The following is a 19,375-nucleotide window of genomic DNA, read 5'->3' on the forward strand; positions in this document are numbered from 1 at the left end:
TTTTGATGGAGCCAGAGGTCTCCCGTTGCTTAAACTCTTACTTGAAGGTTCTGCTTCAGGAGTGTCATCGCAATCCCACTAATTCTTTGGAGAATTATCTGATCTAAGGCGTGAGCCTTGCAGACTCTGGGCTTGGCCTGATCTGTTGCACAAGCTAGTTCCACAGCCCCTCTGATCTGTGAAGTTGCCATTAGCTCGTCAGGTCACTCAAGGTTCATATTGTTGATCATTTGGGGGAGAGACTGCATGGCCTAATGGACAGGGACCCAGGAATGGGGAGTCCCCATCTCAGCTGTGACTGATTTGCCCTGCAACTGTGGACAACTCATTTAGGTTGTGACACATGGATAACATTTAGCCACCTTACCATGGTGACAAGATTAGTGTTAAAGCTCAATATAGATGCACAGTGTACTGGGAATAATAGCAGCTCTATGTGATGCATTATCATGGGCTATTAACTTGTGTATTCCTGTCTCTTCCTCATGCAAGGACCAGTGGGTCTGTCAGAGTGGAGACCTGGCATGGTTAGGGGATTGTTCTCGCCTTCAGAGTCCCCGGTTTGAGTTTTCAGTTGTCACGGTGGGGAGGGGAGAGGAAGTTGAATTTGAGATTAGTTGGCCAAGTGCTAGAATTGGACCAAACCAGACATAACCACACAATATGTAGGGGTGGCATTGTCTCTTTAAGAAGTTTTTACCAATGATGTGTGTTCCCAGAAGAGGTTGGCGTGGAAGATAACCATAAAGAAAGACACTGGCTTCAAAAGTAAACACTGATGAATCAAACAGAACCAGCCCTAAAGAAGAGAGGAGAAAATATTCCAAAAATTTCAAGCATAACTTAGGGAAAAACAATATGTCTGCTATTCCATTTCCCTGTCCTATTGGAAAGACCAAGATCTGGCTTGGGAAGGCCTGCTTCCTCCACCTCCACCTCTGCCTGTCTCTTGCGTGCCCAATGCTGCTTCTCTTCCAGTGGCTTTGTTACAGTTCTGCTCTTGCCTTGACAAAAGTAAATAAAACAGTCCTGACATATTTACCCATTCTGGCTTTGACATTGATTTTTGTCAATGGAATGTAAATAAAATGCACCAGCCACATCTGAATGCTTGTCCAAAATAATTGCAAGAAATTATATCAGTCATCTGAATTCAGGAAAATCTCAAAGGAGCCAAAATATGCTGCTTTTTAATCAGTTGGAGTGTGCCTGTGTGGAAAGCGGAGGCCAAAGATATGAGGAGTTTAAACCCTCCTGGCGCAAGCAAAGCAACTATAGTTACCAAGAAAAGACTACAGGAATGATGAGGAAAGCAGCAATCTGTTGTGACAAATGGATGTTTTGAGCACTCCTTTTAACCGAGGTTCATTCTGCACCTGAACACAGACCATCTGAGATGTCTGAGGGCTAGTCTAGCTGTGAATTCTCACTGAAATAACAAAAGTGTGAATTAAAATTGGTTTATAATGGTGCAAAGTCTGCATGGGGATATTTGTTACTGACTTAAGCCCCTTCATTCCAAAATAAGAGCATTCTCACAGACTTGCGTCAAAAGACTTAAACTGGTTTTAGGTAAAGTGGTGCAACTCTGTGTATAGATCAGCCCTGATGGTTAAGAACCAGGAACAGGCCACACTGAAAAGTGAGAAACTAGTTTAGATTATTGGCTATTGGTAGGTACTTAATAATAAAGAGAGTTGAGATGCCTCTTATTTTTAGCCTCAGACATCCCATCTATGCAAAAAAGCCTCCCAAACACACACAGATTGGCTAAGGGCTTATTTACATTAAATTTACACCCTACCTTAATCCAAATGAACTTTGTGTGTGGACGTTCTCATTCCAGAATGAGTGTGCCTTGTTCTGCTTTAGTTTAATCCACTTTCACGGAGTGTGTTTATAAAAAAAGGCAGGAGAAACACCAAGAGAAGGAAGCACCAGACAGCAACAGAAACACGGGAAGCCTGGTGCTGAGACACAGACCTTTTGGGCCAGGTGCTGGCTGAAAGGCATGGAGATAGTTGCTTTCCTCACATCTCCCATTTCAAAGTAGATTATGCTTAAGCGGAACAAGGCACTCTTATACCAGAATAAAAGCGCACACACTTGGAGCAAAGAATGGCCATACTGGGTCAGACCAAAGGTCCATCTAGCCCAGTATCCTGTCTTCTAACAGTGGCCGATGCCAGGTGCTTCAGTAGCTCTGTGTGGAGGCAAGCCCTGTTTCCCAGTTTCCCAATAACGTGGCAATAGGTGTGTTTGGAAGCAGGTGGCACTTTGTAGCAGAGTTCTAGTATACACAAACAGAGATGAGTTACCGATAACTCCTGCATCAGAGACTACTTCAGATGTGTCAAAGAGCAGCTACCTCAGTTGGCTAAATGTGAAACCCTGGGTCTAGAGTCATCTGCCTGGAAGAGATCGCAGCCACCATATGCCTCTAGGAGGTTCTGGGCCTGATTTCACTAATTGTGCTAATAAGGCAGATGGTAATAAGCCAAACTAATAAGGCAAGTTGAAATTGTCAGTTGAGTCGTCGCAAACAGGGAATCTTAGCTCCAAGGTGCACCCCAGAGACCCCACCAATAGATGAATCACAAGTAGGCCAGCTGCAGTAGGCCTGAGGGTGCTGCTCAAAACATAAGGCACAACAGATTGCTGCAGCAAGCCAGACCAGATCTCCGTGCAGTGTGCACAGTACGCAAGATTTTGAACATCGACAGACTCGTTATTAACTAAGGGATGTGGCTGAGTGCATAGTAACATGGAGCCAAATCGTGTCACAGGCATCCTGCCTCTTGTTCTGTGAAGCCTTCAAGCTGCAGTGACCCCAGCGTCTGCCTGTGGTGCCAGTTTGTACTGTAACTACTCACGCTGGTAATACTTGGCCTTGACATCGTGCTTCCTGTCTTCCACCCCCTCTGTTCCAGATGGGGGAGCTGAGGCAGAGAAATCTCTTTGTAAGACCATAAAGAGTGTGTTGGGATTCTGATCCTGTGATTGTCACATTGTGTTATACTGGGATAGAGATTTTGTTCTTTTGAGCATCCTATATGTTGTACAGTGTCATATGAGGCTGTAAGCATGTAATGACCCACAAAGAGGGTATTGATTGCCATAATGATTTTAGAGTCCTTAAGATCTTACATAGTAATGTCCCAGTGCTTGCAATATCAGCAAATGGCTTATATAACTCTGGTTTTGATTTTTAGGGAGCAGGCTGTTGGAGCATTTCTCTAGATGTACAGCCATCCATGAGCTGTCAATCAAAACTTTAGTTTGTAATTGAGCACACTGGATTTCTGATCAGTAGGACGGCAGTGGATGCAAGAGCCCATCTCCATAGTACTTGGCAGTAGGCTTTTATCTTGGTCACAGTGAGTGAGCTTGTCTTTTGGTAACCGATCACACTGACACACAGCCTGAACTGTAGCAAATGCTAGCCTCCTTACTTAGGTTGGCAGGAATTGCAAAGTTGTGCAGAAGTGAGACTAGAATGCAACTCTTGCAGTGGCTCAAAGGGAAAGCTGGACTGACCTTAAGTCAGTCCATTTCAGTAATTTGGGATAAAAGTTTTGAGGGTTATGCCCTATTTTTTACACAGGTCAGGAGATAGCTGTGTTCCCCTCCTTCCACAGAACCCCTTCCATTTCCTGGATGCCTGAACCGCTATCTTCTGGGGATTGTACCACTTGCCTCTGACGACAATCTCTGGTGCATATTTTTCTTTTCATGTCCTCTCTTCCTCCCTGTTGTCTGACACACACACACACACCCCTCGTTCCCTCCTGACCTTTGCCCTTTTGGTATTTTACTTTCCCGTGGTTAAATACCAGCAGAGATTCTCTCATCTAAGACAAGTACCACATCTTATGATCCCCTGACTGGACATTGTGCTTGTGCTGTGGGGGATAAAAATCCAGTAGTGTGGAAGATGCATAACAAATGGTGATAGACAACAAAGCTTTCCCAGTTTTGCTGGTGGCCAGAAGGTGAGCTGGCCAGAAGGCGATGGCAGCAGGGAGCTGCATAGGCCAAAACCACCATCTGACAGCAGAGCCTGTGCAAACAGCTGCAGCCAGTTGTGCAGAGCTAGTTGTGCAGTCAGAGGTTGAGATTGCCCCATTCTAATGCTGCCAAGGTGCTTCTTCGCTGCATGGAGTTGCCAGTGACACTTGGGAATCTGAGGCTGAATCAGTGTTCTGATCTGATTTCTAAAGCATTTGTCTTTTAATCTGTGTGTAACAGCCCCTTTGAGCCTAATGTCCTGTCTGAAATCAAATGCTACAGAGCAGTCAGGCCTAGGAATTAATTTTGGTTTAACCTAATGCTGTTTTCTGGGTTTCACCAACTGAATTTCAGATAATCTGCATCCCCACCTCAGTCATAGCAGTGGATTCAAACTAAAGTTCTGAGAGTTGTCAGTCTAACACTCAGTGCTAGAGGATCTTACCCCAAGCGTGCTTTCACTAGTTAGCATCTTGACTGGCGTTTTTGCAAGCCTCCCCAAGCTCCATTACATTAAATTGGTGACACTGAAGGGGTTTTATTATAACCGCCTTATTCCAAATGATGTCACAATGAATGTAACTCTGCTCGGTTACCACAAGATTATAGCATTGATTTCCGAGCGACAGGCTTCTGTAGCTGCTCTTCCTTTCTGTTACTGGGTCTGTTGACTAGGCGGAATATTTCAGTGTAGCTTTTCCCTTATGGCCTTTTTCAAACAGATGTGTATGAATATAAGTGTAGGGTATTTACATGTGTCTTAAATTTTGAGCACTTTTCCCTTTATCAACTCAAGTATCACGTGAGTAGCAGTGACTTTTTCAGTATGTCTGCATAACAGCAGGCAAAGATGTCTGGAGTTGTGCTTTCCTGTGCCCCCTTAATTGGTATGCAGGGCCTCAGCAGCTAATCACTTGTCATTTCCCTGTTTGGTTAATATTTAGTTCCTTATTAACAACATGGGCTAGTGTGTTAACCTTGTCCTTAGAGAAACCTGCGAGTGAAGAAAGCATTTGGAGTGAATCCTTTTATCTTCAGTGTGAATGTTTGAGCAGAAAGCAGTGTCTTTCCTTTTTGAAGCCAACAGTTTATGCCGCTTCACGTGTGCGGCTATAAGGAAAAGTATAAAACTCAAATGGTTCTGTGTGATGTGCGGGGGTTATACTGGTCACGGATTTCTAAATGTCTCTGTTTGGAACACCATTGCAGTTCAACTGTCTTATTTCCCTCTGTTGTGCAGTGACCAAGACAGGGGTCGATTGACCCCCTCACCAGATATAATTGTCCTTTCCGATAATGAGGCATCAAGTCCACGTTCCAGCTCTCGCATGGAAGAAAGACTTAAGGCAGCAAATCTTGAAATGTTTAAGGTAAGGAGCATCCAGTCTGCTCACTGAGAAACTGGAGTATGGTGCCTTAAAGAGCCCTATCCCTGGGAAGGGGGGCACAAGCTCTTGGAGGGTTGAGAGCTGCAGGGGAATAATGGGCAGTACAGTGACATCGTTGATAATGCTCCAGCTCACCCCAAGAATCCTCCTTGGTTCAGATTTAATACAGCACAAAATTACTGTTTGAGGGCCAGGTTGGTTAACTCTCTTACCAACGATCTCTTGCTACCAAACAGTAACCATGTAAGTCCTGAGTGATTCTCTGTCTCTGCAGGGTAAAGGCATAGAGGAGCGACAGCAGCTTATCAAACAACTCCGGGATGAGCTGCGACTGGAAGAGGCCAGGCTGGTGTTGCTGAAGAAGCTGAGGCAAAGTCAACTGCAAAAGGAGAATGTTGTACAGAAGGTGAAGTTCTGGGAGATGGGTGGGTGCATGGAATTGTGTGTTCAATCAGGCTTGTGGGAGCCCATTTGGTGGTACATCTTAAGGCCAAGTAGGTCTCTTGGGATGATACTCGCGTTAGAGTTAGCCCCTTATTTCACACTGGCTTCCCTGTAGGTGCCTGGGCAATATCTGTTTCTTGTGATGAAACCAGCTCATTGTCCTTGAGAGCAGCAAAAGATAAATCTAGGTAGCACTCAAGCGTTAGCATCTGATTTGTCATACTCAGGCTTGGTCCAGGATCAGTCCATTTGTGCATTTCCTCTCATAAGTGCTCCACAGTGATGCCAGTGTTTTCTCTCTCAATCTAGACTCCAGTTGTGCAGAATGCTGCATCTATTGTTCAGCCATCTCCTGCCCATGTGGGACAGCAGGGACTGTCCAAGCTTCCCTCCAGGCCTGGAGCCCAGGGAGTTGAGCCTCAGAATTTAAGAACATTACAGGTAAGCATCACTGAGACAACACACTCTGCTGTCAGTGACATCAGAGACTTTGTGTGCAGTATTAAAATCGGGTTCATCACAATGCTTCCTCAAAAAGCCAAAAAATTCTTCTTTGCAAATAATTTCTAACCGTATTGCAGATGAGATGGCTTTTCCAATAAATAAATGTTGGCACTTCTGAGCTCCGTGAATAGAACTACCTTTGTTCTTTGTGGTCACAAAATGCAGATGCAGTGACCACTGTAAGACCAGATAGACTAGATGGCAGTGTCTATCTTGTGTTCTGTATGGGACAGTTGATTTGAAAGAGGCTCTGGAAGATAATTTTTCTATTCTGCATAATTAAGATTTCTAGTGTACCCTGTGTCCCTGGCAGATTTTCCCCTCTCTAGTGTTGCAGTATGTGCTATGAATGGGTTATTCCGGCTGTTAACCTCCTGTTTCAAAGCTGGATGCTTTTCAGTAAAGTGGTATGTGGTTTAACAGCACAAATTGTTTTGGGGTCCTAGGGGATGAAAGGGCTAGCACAGTGCAAGATGTGGATGATGATGATGGTTGAGGAAGGCTGAGGAAGGCTGTGTTTGGTCATCGCTTGGTATCACATACTGAGCAGCAAGTGACTCAGATATGAGTTGCAAGGTTCTGGCATACAGACTGCTGAAAGAAATCCACCAGCGTGTGTCTAGCAGCAAGGATGGCTACTCTCAGTGGAACTAGGTCCTGAGACAGTGCAGTGTGCCTGAGGAAAGGAAAACACAAACAAAACATCATGCTGGAATAGCTGTTTCCCAAAGAAGGTAAATGTAGACCGAGCTGGATGCTGTTTAACAAAGATACCTTCATGTATGCTTGCTGGAAAAATGCTAATCCTAGATGTCACACACTGTTTAGTGTTATGGAGATAAACGAAAAGCCAACAGTATGAGCTCACTAGAACAAGGACTCTGAGTGTGCGTGTGTAGAGCAGGATGTTTACACTGACAAGCGATATGGATTTTTTTCTTGGCATTTCACCCGGCTCTGCTGTAGGGCCCAGTGATCTCCTGCCATCTTGAAGAACTCCCACCAGAAATGTGTCTCTCTTCACTAGCAGATAACTTCAGATTAACCCCCTCTGCTTTGGCTGTCATGTGCACTCTCCCGCACAGATTACACAGCCACTCCTTTTTTTGTGAAGCAGAGCAATATGTAATGATGAACACCGCTTAAAAATCTAGACAGGCCCCTGGTAGCCAGATCAAAGCATCTGCTACAAAACATGCCTCCAACAGAGTTATACACTAACTATAAAATCTAAAAATGCTTGCAGATCAGCCTCCTGACTTACCCCTTGCCTCCCTCCCACGTCTGCTCTGGGCTGGTGTTCCCTTCCCTGGGGGAATCTGCACAACATTCAGTTGAGTTGACTCTGTCCAATCCATCTACAGTAGAATCTTGCTAGTTTGCCCTGCCTGACACAGCCATTCTCAGACTAAGTGACTGTGTGCAGTGGAAAAGCAAGGCTAGTACATTACAATGTGCCTCATCTATTTATTGGACAAGCAATGTTTTCCCTTACACTTAGCTGCGTTTACAATATATTCCATAGTATGGAGGGAAGTCTCAGGAATGTAACCTCACAGCAACGCTCCATCAAATCGTGGCTGTGAGGTGGTGAGAGAGTCTACATTATGTGTCACGGGATGCACGGATTAGAGGTTCAACGGTTTTACTGCCTGTAGCTCTCTTGCCTGCTATCGCTGAGGTTTCAGTCTAAATCTCACTGGTAAGTTTCTCCTCCTGTTAGCCATCCCCTTGTGTTTTATGGCATTTGTTTCCCTGCTATGGTAACGATTCTGGGGTCAAGCCTATTGTGACTTCACAGCAGGATCAGGCTGGTAAACGAAATGGGCTTTAAGGAAAGAGGAAGCACATTGTTTGCACGTTTTGTGGAGGTTTTTCTTATTTGTGAAATGAGAAAGTTGTGGTACAGTAGCCTTGTTAGGGATGAGGCACTCAGATTTTTAAATCTACTTCTTTTTTTTTTTAAATGAGAAATCCCTCCTCCTGTCTGAACATTGCCATGGCTCCCAGAAATGTAGAGAACTCTAAACCTTGCACATGAACTCATCTGGGAAGCTAGTTGCTAACCTTCTGCTATGGTTCAACCCATACCAAGCACTTTGTTAGTGGTTTTGGTAGCATGGGTCGATGGACTAGGATATTTTTTCTGAACTCTTCCTCCCTCCCACTCAACAAAAAATTCTGTTGGACATTATTTTACTGTAATGTCACAGACAAAAATCCTTCAGCACTCGTCAGAGAAATCCTGCTTGCTATAACTGTATTTTAAATGCAGGCACTGTTTCAACCGTTGTGGAATTGACTCTGAAACTTGAATATAGTAGCCTCCATGTAGCTGGCAAACTACCTACCTACTTTTTTTCCTTCAACTTGCAGCTTTGCACATGGATTACACCAGCTCAGTCAATTAATTGCAGAGGCAGGTAGATGAAGACAGACTGAACACTTGGTTTCATAGGAAACTTGCATTTCTGGGATGTGAAACTTCTGAGACCGTCCACCAGAGCTAGATAGTCCAGATCCAGTTTCCAGAGAGCATTGCTTGATTCTGGGAAAGTAGCAACTGAGATTAGATCCTTAATCTCCTGTTCTTGTTGCAGTTGAAATCCCAGTCTCTCCACCTGAGAGGCTAGTTCTTTAATTTTATAGCAGACCTTGCTCCAGTCAAAATCAAACCAGGTTATGTAAAATACACAAAGTGATTAAAGGGAAGGTTGGATTAATTGATTATTGAGATAAAAGTTAATTTGAGTTAATGTTTACACCCATTTATATTTTACATATTTTGTTAAAAATCCCAGTTTGCCTGATGTCTATTTTTTTTCCCCCCCGGACAGGGTCACAGTGTCATTAGGTCTGCCACAAACACGACTCTTCCCCATATGCTTATGTCACAGCGTGTGATTGCTCCGAACCCCGCCCAGTTACAAGGGCAGCGTGTTCCTCCCAAACCTGGCCTCATCCGCACTACAACTCCAAGCATGAATCCAGCCATCAACTACCAGCCGGTAAGTTACCTCTTACTTCTGCTTAAAATTGGATTCAGTGTGGTGGAGATAAGGGAAATGCCAGCTAGATTTTTTTTTATGCACTTGAATGACTCAAAACACCGGTAGGAGAGCAGAGCTCAGGGTGAAGCCACTAGATGGAAATACATCTAAAGCGTGGACAGAGGCATAAACCCTTAACCTGGGTGAGAAGTGGAAGGGTAAATAAACAACCATACTGGGTCAGACCAATGGTCCATCAGGCTACTGGGCTAGTCTTCCAACAGTGGCCAGAGCCAGATGCTTCAGAGGGAGTGAACAGAATAAGGTCGTTATCGAGTCATCCATCCCCTGTTGTCCAGTCCCAGCTTCTGCCAGACAAGGGTTGCAGGATACCTGGGTATTGTGTCCCTGACTCTTTGCTAATAGCCGTTTTGGATGTATCCTCCATGAATTCATCTAATTCTTTTTTGAACCCAGTTATACTTTTGGCCTTCACAACATTCCCTGGCAATGAGTTCCACAGGTTGACTGTGCGTTGGGTGAAGAAATACTTTTTGTTGAATTTAAATCTGCTGCCCTATTAATGTCTTTGGGTGACCCCTGGTTCTTGTGTTATGTGAAGGGATAAATAACACTTCCCTAGTCACTTTCTCCCCACCAGTCATGATTTTATAGACCTCTATCATATCCCCCCTTAGTATTCTCTCTTCCCAGATGAATAGTCCCAGTCTTCTTAATCTCTGCTCATATGGAAGCTATTCCATACCCCTAAGCATTTTTGTTGGCTTTCTCGGCACCTTTTCCAATTCTAATATATCTTTTTCTGGTCGCCCCATCTCAAAACTCCAGGCAGTATTCAAAGTGTGGGTGTGCCATAGATTTATGTAGTGGTATGATGATATTTTCTGACTTGCTATCTCTCCCTTTCCCAGTGGTTCCTAACATTTAGCTCTGACTATCACTGCAAATTTAGTGGATGTTTTCAGAGAACTATCCACAATAACTACAAGATCTTTTGAGTGGTAACAGCTAATGTAGATCCCATCGTTGTGTATGTAGAGTTTGGTTTGTTTTCCAGCATGCATTATTTTGCATTTATCAACATGGAATTTCATCTGCTTTTTGTTGCCCAGTCACCCAGTTTTAACTCTTCCTAGTCAGCTTTGGAATTAACTACGTTGTTCTGTATTGTCTGAAAACTTTGCCACTTCACTGTTCACCCCTTTTTCCAGATAATTTATGAACAGCACTGGTCCTAGTGCAGCTCCTTGGGGAATGCCACTATTTTCCTCTCTCCATTGTGAAAACTGACCACTTATTCCTGTTTCCTATCTTTTAACCTGGGGTCCCCAATACGGTGCCTGTGGGCACCATGGCGCCTGCCAGGGCATCTGTGTGCACTAGTGGACTGGCCAGTGGACAAGCATTCGCCAAAATACCGCCGAAAAGCGGCGTCCTGAAGAGACGTCGCCACTGAAACTGCACTGATTTTTGGCAGCGATGCCTCTTGACGTTGCCGCTTCTCGGCGGATGCTTGTCCACCAGCCATGGTCCTCGGTGGCTCGTCGTCCAGCACCTGCCCCATGGAGAAGATTGAGGACCTCTGTTTTAACCAGTTACAGATCCAGGAGAAGACCTTCCCTCATAGCTCATGATTGCTTACTTTGAGAGACCTTGTCAAAGGCTTTCAGAAAGTCCAAGTTCACTATAACCACTGGATCCCCCTTGTCCACATGTTTGATGCTCTCAAAGAATTCTAGTAGATTGGTGAGGCATGATTTCCCTTTACAGAACCTGTGTTGACTCTTCCCCCAACAAATTGTGTTCATCTGTGTGTCTGATAATTCTGTTTTTTACTATATTTTCAACCTAATTGCCTGGTACTGAAGTTTGGTTCCTCGGCATGTAATAACCCAGGATTGCCTCTGGAAACGTTTTTAAAAGTTGTTACATTGGCTGTCCTCCAGTCATCTGGTACCGAGGTTGATTTAAGTGATAAGTTACATACCACTGTTAGTAGTTTAGCAATTTTATGTTTGAATTCCTTGAGAGCTCCTGGGGGATACCACCTGGTCCTGGTGACTTACCACTGTTTAATTGATGAGTTTGTTCCAAGTCTTTCTGTACTGACACCTCACTCTGGGACAGTTCCTCAGATTTGGCACCTAAAAGGTATGGCTTGGGGGTGGGGTTCTCCCTCCCATCCTCAACTGAGAAACTTTCTATAATGGGACTGCTGGCTACAGAAGGCTTTGATCCTACAGGTGGGGTCCACAGCAGAACAAGTCTAATTGTGATGCACGTGGAAGGAGAATGTTGTAGATCTGTCAGCTGGGGCAATTTTGTCTCTTGTGAATAAGTTGTAGTTGCTGATAGGAGCAAGAGCCATCATCCATGCAAGATTTAAAGAATGTAACGAATCAAATGATCAGAGGACTGATATAGGGCAGTCTAGGCATCTACCCTTCCTTTCAAAGAGAAAGGAAGAGCCTGAAGATCACAGAATATTCTTTGCAGTTTGAGGGCAAGAAATTTACAGCCATCATTTATCCTACATCAGGATACACAGGGGCTCCATCTGGAAATCAGACCACTAGGGCTGAGAGTGGATAAGGAGGGTACAGCATGGTACTTTCATAGGGCTGGAGTGGACCTCAAGACCACACTAATACGCCCTTGCAGTTTGACAGTGAACCATTGGTAACTGAGTTTAGCCAGTAGCGTGCCTACCTTCTGGTCATTTCATCTAGATGTTGCTTTGGTAGTTTGCTTATATGAGTCATGTGGGACTGTCAAAAGCCTGACTAGAATCAAGGCTTTACTATCATCTAAAGATTAGAAAAAGGGATCTGGTGCCAACTCCATCACAGAAGTTGGAGAAACCAGATGCTCACATTGCTTGTTGGGCATGGTTGTCAGCTCAGCACAATGGCCTTGCTTATTGTGACTCAGATGCTGGCCTGATGTGTGTGTTCCAAGTCACAGGCAATGTCTTCTGGACCGGTGAATGATTTGGCTGAAACTAAAATGAGTGTGAAAAGGCCAAGACGGAGATGGTTTGTGAGCACAATGCTGCGAACTGCTGAAAAGTGAAGACATTAAGTCAGCTGCTGCCCTCGCTAGGATGGCGAATGCCTCATGACATGGAGTGGAGCTTGGCATGTTCAGGGCCGGAACACACCACTAGATCATCTGGTCTGACCACCTGCATATCACAGGCTATTACGTTTCATCCCGTTACCCCGTATTGAGTGCTGTGGTTTGGTGAAAGGCATCCAGTCTTGATTTTGAAGGCTCCAAGCAGTGGAGAATACACTACTTCCCTTAATGGTTTAGCCAGTGATTAATCACCCTGTTAAAAATTTGTGCCTAATTTCTAATTGTCTAGTTTCAGCTTCCAGTCATTGGTTCTTGCTCTGCTTTCTCCACTAAATTAAAGAGCACTTTATTACCCAGTGTTTTCTCCCCAGGAAGGTCTCTAGATACTGTTATCAAGTCACCACTCAATCATTTGATAAGCCTGACAATTTGAGCTCTTTAAGTTTCTCATTGAGGCATTTTCTCTAGTTCTTGAATAATTTGTGTCCTTTTCTGCACCCTCTTCAATCTTCAACATTCTTTTGAAAATTGGATAGCAGAATTGGATGTCTAAATTTTTCCTCCAATCAGTTTAATTCATAATTTTCTGCAGCTTTGGGAAATTAACTTTTGAAGAACCAAATATATATTCTATTACTGGTTGGGACAGTCTTCTGTTTGCCCATATTGCAATGTTCAGCCATATGAAATGGGAAAGCCACTTGGAACGGGGAAGATAGGCAGCCACAGCCTCTAAGCGCACTTTGGTTGCACACGTGGCTCTGGCCCCTTGCAGGAAGTGGTTCTGAATACTCTATCTGCAGTCAGCAGAGGGTTCTGTGAGGTGCTTTGTGACTATCATGTGCCAAAGGAATCGAGGGCTGAGAACCCAAGCAAATGGAGGATACAGAAGACAGCTGCTGGGGATGGAACAGGGGGTAGCTGGTGTATTCTGCACACCTGTGTGGGAGGAGAGGGACACCCATCTGGCGGTGGTGGTGGTGCTTGGGCACATGCCAGGTCAGTGAGGCAAAAGGTGGAGGAGCACCACTTGACAGCGAGCAATGGTGCCAGCGAGTGAATCACAGCACATTGTGCTGCCTACACTCCAGATGAGGGTGGCGCAGGCACCCGAGTGCAGGGCTTGAGTTTGTGGTCATGTAGCCAGAAGCTCCTTAAGCTGGCTATAGGATGTTGCAGGAGAGTATTTTTGATGCAGATTTAATTCCTCCAGAGATGTCTCTTGGGGCATGGTGATGTTGCTGATTAGTTAATGGCAGAGGTTAAGACACACCCTCCTGGCCCCTGGCTTTCTGTTGTAGTGACTTCAGTGTTGAACACTGAGCTGTATCTGGCTTCAGCAGGCTACCCAGAGCCATAGTACAGTGTGCTCGCAAGTCCTCATCAGTCAGATTGCACTGTCCTTTCTTTGCTTGGCCATCAGGCGCCGGCCCTAACCCTCTTTTTTACCCTCTCCAGCAGTCAAGTTCTTCTGTTCCTTGCCAGCGTACGACCTCTTCAGCCATCTACATGAACCTTGCCTCTCATATCCAGCCCGGGACTGTGAACAGGGTGTCGTCCCCACTCCCCAGCCCCAGTGCTCTGAATGATGCTGCCAATTCCCAGGCAGCTGCCAAGCTTGCCCTGCGCAAGCAACTGGAAAAAACGCTGCTGGAGATTCCACCCCCAAAACCGCCAGCGCCCTTGCTTCACTTCCTGCCCAGCGCAGCCAACAGCGAGTTCATCTACATGGTGGGGCTGGAGGAGGTGGTACAGAGTGTTATTGACAGTCAAGGTGAGCAATGTGACTACTACAAAGACAGCAGTGGCTAGACCTGAGGTCAGGATGCCTGGGTTCTATTCCTAGATTGGTAGCTTTGGCCTAGTCACTTTCCCTCTGTTTTCCCCTGATGTAAAATGGGGTCATACTTCCTTTTGCCTAGTGCTGCGATCCTTGGCTTAAAGAATGGGAGTCTGGCTCTGTCACTTCACCTCTCCACCTCCAGCTTTCGATCTGCAGAACGGGCTGTGCTTGGCTCCCTGTCTCACAGGGGTGTTGGGAGGATTAATGGCTGTAAAGTGCTAAGTAGTATTCTAGCATTGCAGAGCCCAGGGCAGTGAAACACTAGTGCTGTGCTAATGGCAGGGAGTAGGCTGGAGAGCTGCCTGCCTGTGTACAGGCGTACTGTGTGGCCCTCGAGAGAGCAGATTGCTGATTGGCTAGCAAGCATTGAACGGGTCCCTGGTCAGCTTCCCCCCCTTCACGCTATCCTTGGGTGGGGGGGTAAAGGGGAGACTTTTTAAAGAATCCTCCCCCCACCCCTTTACCTGGAAAAACCCACAAAACAAGCCTCTGGAGTTCAGATGCAAAACGTCGTGAGTCCCTCTTCTGAGCAATTTCAGTGCCAGAGGGCTCCTGTGTCTGGCCCGCTGTTGCCATTCCCATGGAAATGGACTTTGAATCTCCACCAACAGCCTGTCTTTTAAAGCACCTTCTTTTGAAATAATTGTTTTAAAAGCACCTCACCCTGATTTCAGTGCTCTAAAGTCTGTTACCATGGGAACAGGAAGAGTAGCCAGAAGCAGAGTTGTAAGAACTCTGTTATGTAAATCCCTCTGCAGTGTTCTTAGGCAAGATACAATCTGTATCTAGAGAGGGGAGCAAATACTGTCTATAGGGTGACTGGCTTGGAACAGGGATGCACTGTACCAGTGGAGTTGTTTGCATGAGGGAATTCCAGGTTCTAGATGAGGTCTCTTTAAAATCGTCCATCATTTGTTGGATTTTGTCCTGTTGAACTCCAGTGGAGCTCAGCAGATGTCAGTGTCTGCCCTATTTGGAACCTGATGGTTTAACTCCTGGTTTTAAAGCTGGCCACTGGCAGCTTCCATCCTTGTGGGCAGTAACTGGGAAGCCCCCTACCTGAGAGCTGCCTCATGTTGCAATTCCCTAGAGGCTGGGAATGAGAGAAGACTGGAATCTCATGCATAGCTGTACAGGGAGGACCATGCCCATGTTTGCCCTGAGCATATCGTATGGCAAAGCCTGGTCTGCTCCCATCCAAAGTTACTCTTTGGGAATGCTGCCACATGCTTTGAGCGCTGAGCACCCCTTCCTTCCATTGACCCAGGTTCTCCTAACAAAGCGAAGGGTGCAGGTTGGTTCTGTCTCCATGATTGTGGGGGAGGTTGGGGGAGTCCGTGCCACTCCATTAACCCTGTTCTTGGTGGTGTCTAGGCAAAGGCTGCGCTTCCCTCCTGCGCATGGAGCCCTTTGTCTGTGCTCAGTGCCGCACTGACTTCACCCCGCACTGGAAGCAGGAGAAGAGCGGGAAGATCCTGTGCGAGCAGTGCATGACCTCCAATCAGAAGAAGGCGCTGAAAGCAGAGCACACCAACCGGCTGAAGAATGCCTTCGTGAAAGCACTGCAGCAGGAGCAGGCAAGTTCCATCCCACCCTGCTGGAGACCCAGGCATCCTCCAGCTCTAGTCTTGCTTCCAATCTCAGCTTCTTGCTTCCCTGGCAGTGCATGGGTTTGCAGCGTGTGCAGAGGCAATCTCTTCCCTTTGCTCCGTGCAGCCTTGCTATGGTTCACTTCCTTGAGGGGTGCCTGTTTCAGTGCAGTAACTTTGTTTAAAAAAAAAAAAAAAAAGCCAGTGCTAGGTATCTGAAAATACCCTCTCCTGCAGTGACTGGAGTATTTCCTGAGGTCTGTTACTCCTTTTCCTTTCTGTACCTTCTCTCAGTGGCTTGAGAACTCGTTTGCCACACTAGCAGTGGGAGGCAGAGTGGACTGGGAACTAGGAGTCAGGGCTACTGGCTTCTGTTCCCAGTTATGCCCCAGCCTTCCTGTAATACTGGAGAAGTCACTTAACCGCTCAATGCCTGTTTGCTTAGCTGTCACATGGGGACATTTGCCTACCTCCACACTTGGTGTTTGCAGAGTGTTTTGTGTCCCTGCCAGGCCACAGGAGTGATTCTGAAGGAACATCGTGGGGGCCTGGAGTTGGACTCGTCCCTCCGCTTGTGGCTGGGAGCATTATAGGTGCAGTGTATTTAGCTGCTGCCACCATAGCAGGGAAGCTCTGCTCCCCCCAGAGCAGCTCAGTGGGGAGCAGTGCAGGGCGGCTCTGAACGAAGTCCTGCCGACTCCCTTTTCGGATGGATGGTGACCATAGTGTGGGGGTTACAGCTTAGCAGCAGGAGCTGAGAACAAGGGCAGGGAGAGAAGCTGCACTGATGTCAGAGAGACTCTAACTGGGTTCCCCCTCCCTTATCACTTGGGTCAGGTGAACAGACTTCAGCCAACTGAGGTCCATGCGGGAAGCGGCCAGGCCCGGCTTGTAGGCTGGGGAATGTGTAATTCAGCGAGGAACAAATGGCCAGCTACTCCAGAGCTGCAGCATTCGGTCACTCTGTAACTTCGAAAAGCTCCCCCTGCAGGCAGGAGCTGCCTAGCCCCCTGTGGAGGCCAGTGGCAACTGGGCACACTTTGAAAAGCTCCGGTAAAGTCCAGTGGGTCTCCAGTGAGCAGCACTGACCCGCATATCCTCAGGGCTGCCAAGATCCACTGGGATGGTTTATCTGTGACTCAGCCTGTGTGGGTTGGGAATACTGGGAACATCCCCTGACACTGCTGCTCTCCCCACCTGGCCCTTGCAAGCCACCTCCTTTGCAAGGACTCCAGCTAGCCCCTGTTTGTCCTGGTCCAGGACTGGGCCGTGTAGGTTAAGATCCTCTGCCAGTCTGGTCAGCTCTCACCCGTCTGGCAGTCCGCACCCAGACTAAACTGCGACACCCTTTGCTCTGGGTAGAGCTGATTAGCTGGCCTTGTGTATCGCTGTTGGTGCACAAGGCGTTTTCCAGACCTAAATGAACAGTTTACAATCTCCAGCAAACATCAGACCCTGGGCAACAGTTCAGGCAGAGGGGTGTTGGGAGCACTGGGAGGAAGGGGAGAGTCAGTGAGGGCTGCTCAGTAACTAAATCACGTGCAGCTTGCGTTCCTCTTGCTCTGAGGGCAGATGGAGCTCAAGGCTGGCTTTCCCTGGCATTTTTTCTACCTCTGCCTCCCCAGCCCCCCAGCATAGGCAGCAGATTTAAATGAGACTCTCTCTCTCCTGTACACTGACCTTGCTGCCCATAAGGGCCCCAGAGAAGGGATTGTTCCTGCGTATCACCGAAAATCGCCAGTGGGGTAAATGCTCCTAAATTTCCCCCTTGTGTGTTGCTCTAAAATGCCTCTGCCTCCTGCAGGAAATTGAGCAGAGGCTACAGCAGCAGGCAGCCTTATCTCCCACTGCAACTCCTGCAGTGTCCAGTGTCAGCAAACAGGAGACCATCATGAGGCACCACACACTCCGCCAGGTGAGCAGCTCCAGCTGTGTGTGACAGCAGCCCGCCAGCCTCTGGGGGCCACGGCGGGAAGGGATTGGCCCTTTTCAGTTGGTGGAATGCATTGTCCTGATGGCCAGAGCCAGTGCCCATGCAGCTGGGGTGCTGAGTCTCTGCTCTGCTATGTCAGACCAGCCTTGAGAGACTTATCCTGTCGCCTCCAAACAGCTCTTCATAATGCTGGAGGGCCATTTCTCATCCATCCCCGGTACTTTGTGAGCCCTTTCCCTCTCAGTATCACCATCCCTTTGTAATTCTTCCCCCGTCCACACGCTGTAGTAGTCGGAGGCACTGCAGTGATCCTGAGTCTGGGTGGCACCAGGTCTACAAGCAGAGGTGATGGGGACAGCTTTCTGAGCTGCTTGGTCTCCCTCTGCTGCCTGCCCTGCGGTGCTCCCCTGGCACCTCAGTGCCAAGTGCCAGGAAGCAGGGCCGATGCAACCATTTAGGTGAACTAGGCGGTTGCCTAGGGCGCTGAGATTTGGGGGTGCCAAAAAGTACCCCCAATTTTTTTTTTAAATGGTTGAGCAGCCCTGCTGCTAGGATAGAGAGGGAGCTGGGCTGCCGCGGAGGAGCTCTGACCCTGGGTCAGGGCGGCAGCCGGCAGCCCAGGGTGTCCCCTGGGTCAGGGCGCCTCTGCAGCAGCCAGCAGCCCAGAGTGTCCCCTGGGTCAGGGCGCTGCAGGAGGGGGCGGCAGGCAGCTCCTGTGGAGCTGTCGTAGTGGTTCCTGCAGATGGTCGGCTGCTCGCGCGGCTCCGATGGAATGCCCGCAGGCACCACTGCGGTAGCTCCACTGGAGCCGCGGGACCAGCGCACAGGGCAGCGAAATTGCCGTCTGCCTAGGGCGCTCAAAACCCTAGCGCCAGTCCTGCCAGGAAGGCGTATAACCCCCTTCTCAGTCCCAGATCAGCCAGCAGAGGGAGCAGGTAACGGAGTGAGCTCCCAGCCTGGTAAGGCTGCCTGAGGCCTGGAATCAGTCATTGGCAAACGTTGGGTTTTCAAGACAGGGACGAAGGCAGAGAGCAGTCCCTCGTCTCTGGCTGCTGCTCACTTGCTGTTCCCACCCGCACCCGCTGCCAGACGGTCAATGACCTGTCAAGGTTGGTCACTGTTTTGCTTTGACACTGGTCTGGGACCTTCCTGCCTTTTATTCCAACAGAGATGGGAGCTCTGAATAGGTCACCTTTCCCTGCCTAGTGAAACCAAAGCTGCCTGACTTCCCCAGGCTGGAGCTGGGTTTTGGGTCAGGATCTCCGTTAGTGGGTGTGGATTATGACCAGAGCCCTGCATGGCCCTTGCTCTTTCACTGGTGCTGCTCCTGGAAGAGGTAGAGTGCTTGTGTACTGCTCACTTTCCACTTGTTCGTTCTTTCTCCCACAGGCTCCACAGCCCCAGAACACTCTGCAGCGTGGCATTCCCACCTCTGCCCGCTCGATGCTGTCCAACTTCGCACAGGCACCCCAGCTGTCTGTTGCGGGTGGTCTCCTTGGTATGCCAGGTAATGTCAAGCATTGGCCTGCGGAATGGGAAGGGAGGCTGGGCTGCAGACTAGACTAAGAATCTTAACC

General features: G+C 47.6%; 1 protein-coding gene across 4 annotated transcripts in view; it reads left to right on the top strand.

Moving 5' to 3' along the window:
* The window catches only part of GATAD2B (GATA zinc finger domain containing 2B), a 77,943-nt gene that overhangs the window by 51,100 nt on the left and 7,468 nt on the right, over nucleotides 1-19,375 (top strand). For all 4 annotated transcript variants that reach the window (XR_012656836.1, XM_075071030.1, XM_075071031.1 and 1 more), the window contains 8 exons: nucleotides 5,249-5,378; nucleotides 5,671-5,802; nucleotides 6,150-6,281; nucleotides 9,182-9,352; nucleotides 13,892-14,207; nucleotides 15,651-15,853; nucleotides 17,670-17,780; nucleotides 19,188-19,305. Coding sequence is in view for 3 of the 4 variants with exons in the window: in XM_075071030.1 (XP_074927131.1) it covers nucleotides 5,249-5,378; nucleotides 5,671-5,802; nucleotides 6,150-6,281; nucleotides 9,182-9,352; nucleotides 13,892-14,207; nucleotides 15,651-15,853; nucleotides 17,670-17,780; nucleotides 19,188-19,305 (1,313 nt within the window). In the remaining variant the exon portion in view is untranslated. The remainder of the gene's footprint in view (nucleotides 1-5,248; nucleotides 5,379-5,670; nucleotides 5,803-6,149; nucleotides 6,282-9,181; nucleotides 9,353-13,891; nucleotides 14,208-15,650; nucleotides 15,854-17,669; nucleotides 17,781-19,187; nucleotides 19,306-19,375) is intronic.

The sequence above is a fragment of the Chelonoidis abingdonii genome, chromosome 11, assembly GCF_003597395.2.
Source record: "Chelonoidis abingdonii isolate Lonesome George chromosome 11, CheloAbing_2.0, whole genome shotgun sequence".
Classification (NCBI taxonomy): Eukaryota; Metazoa; Chordata; order Testudines; family Testudinidae; genus Chelonoidis; species Chelonoidis abingdonii.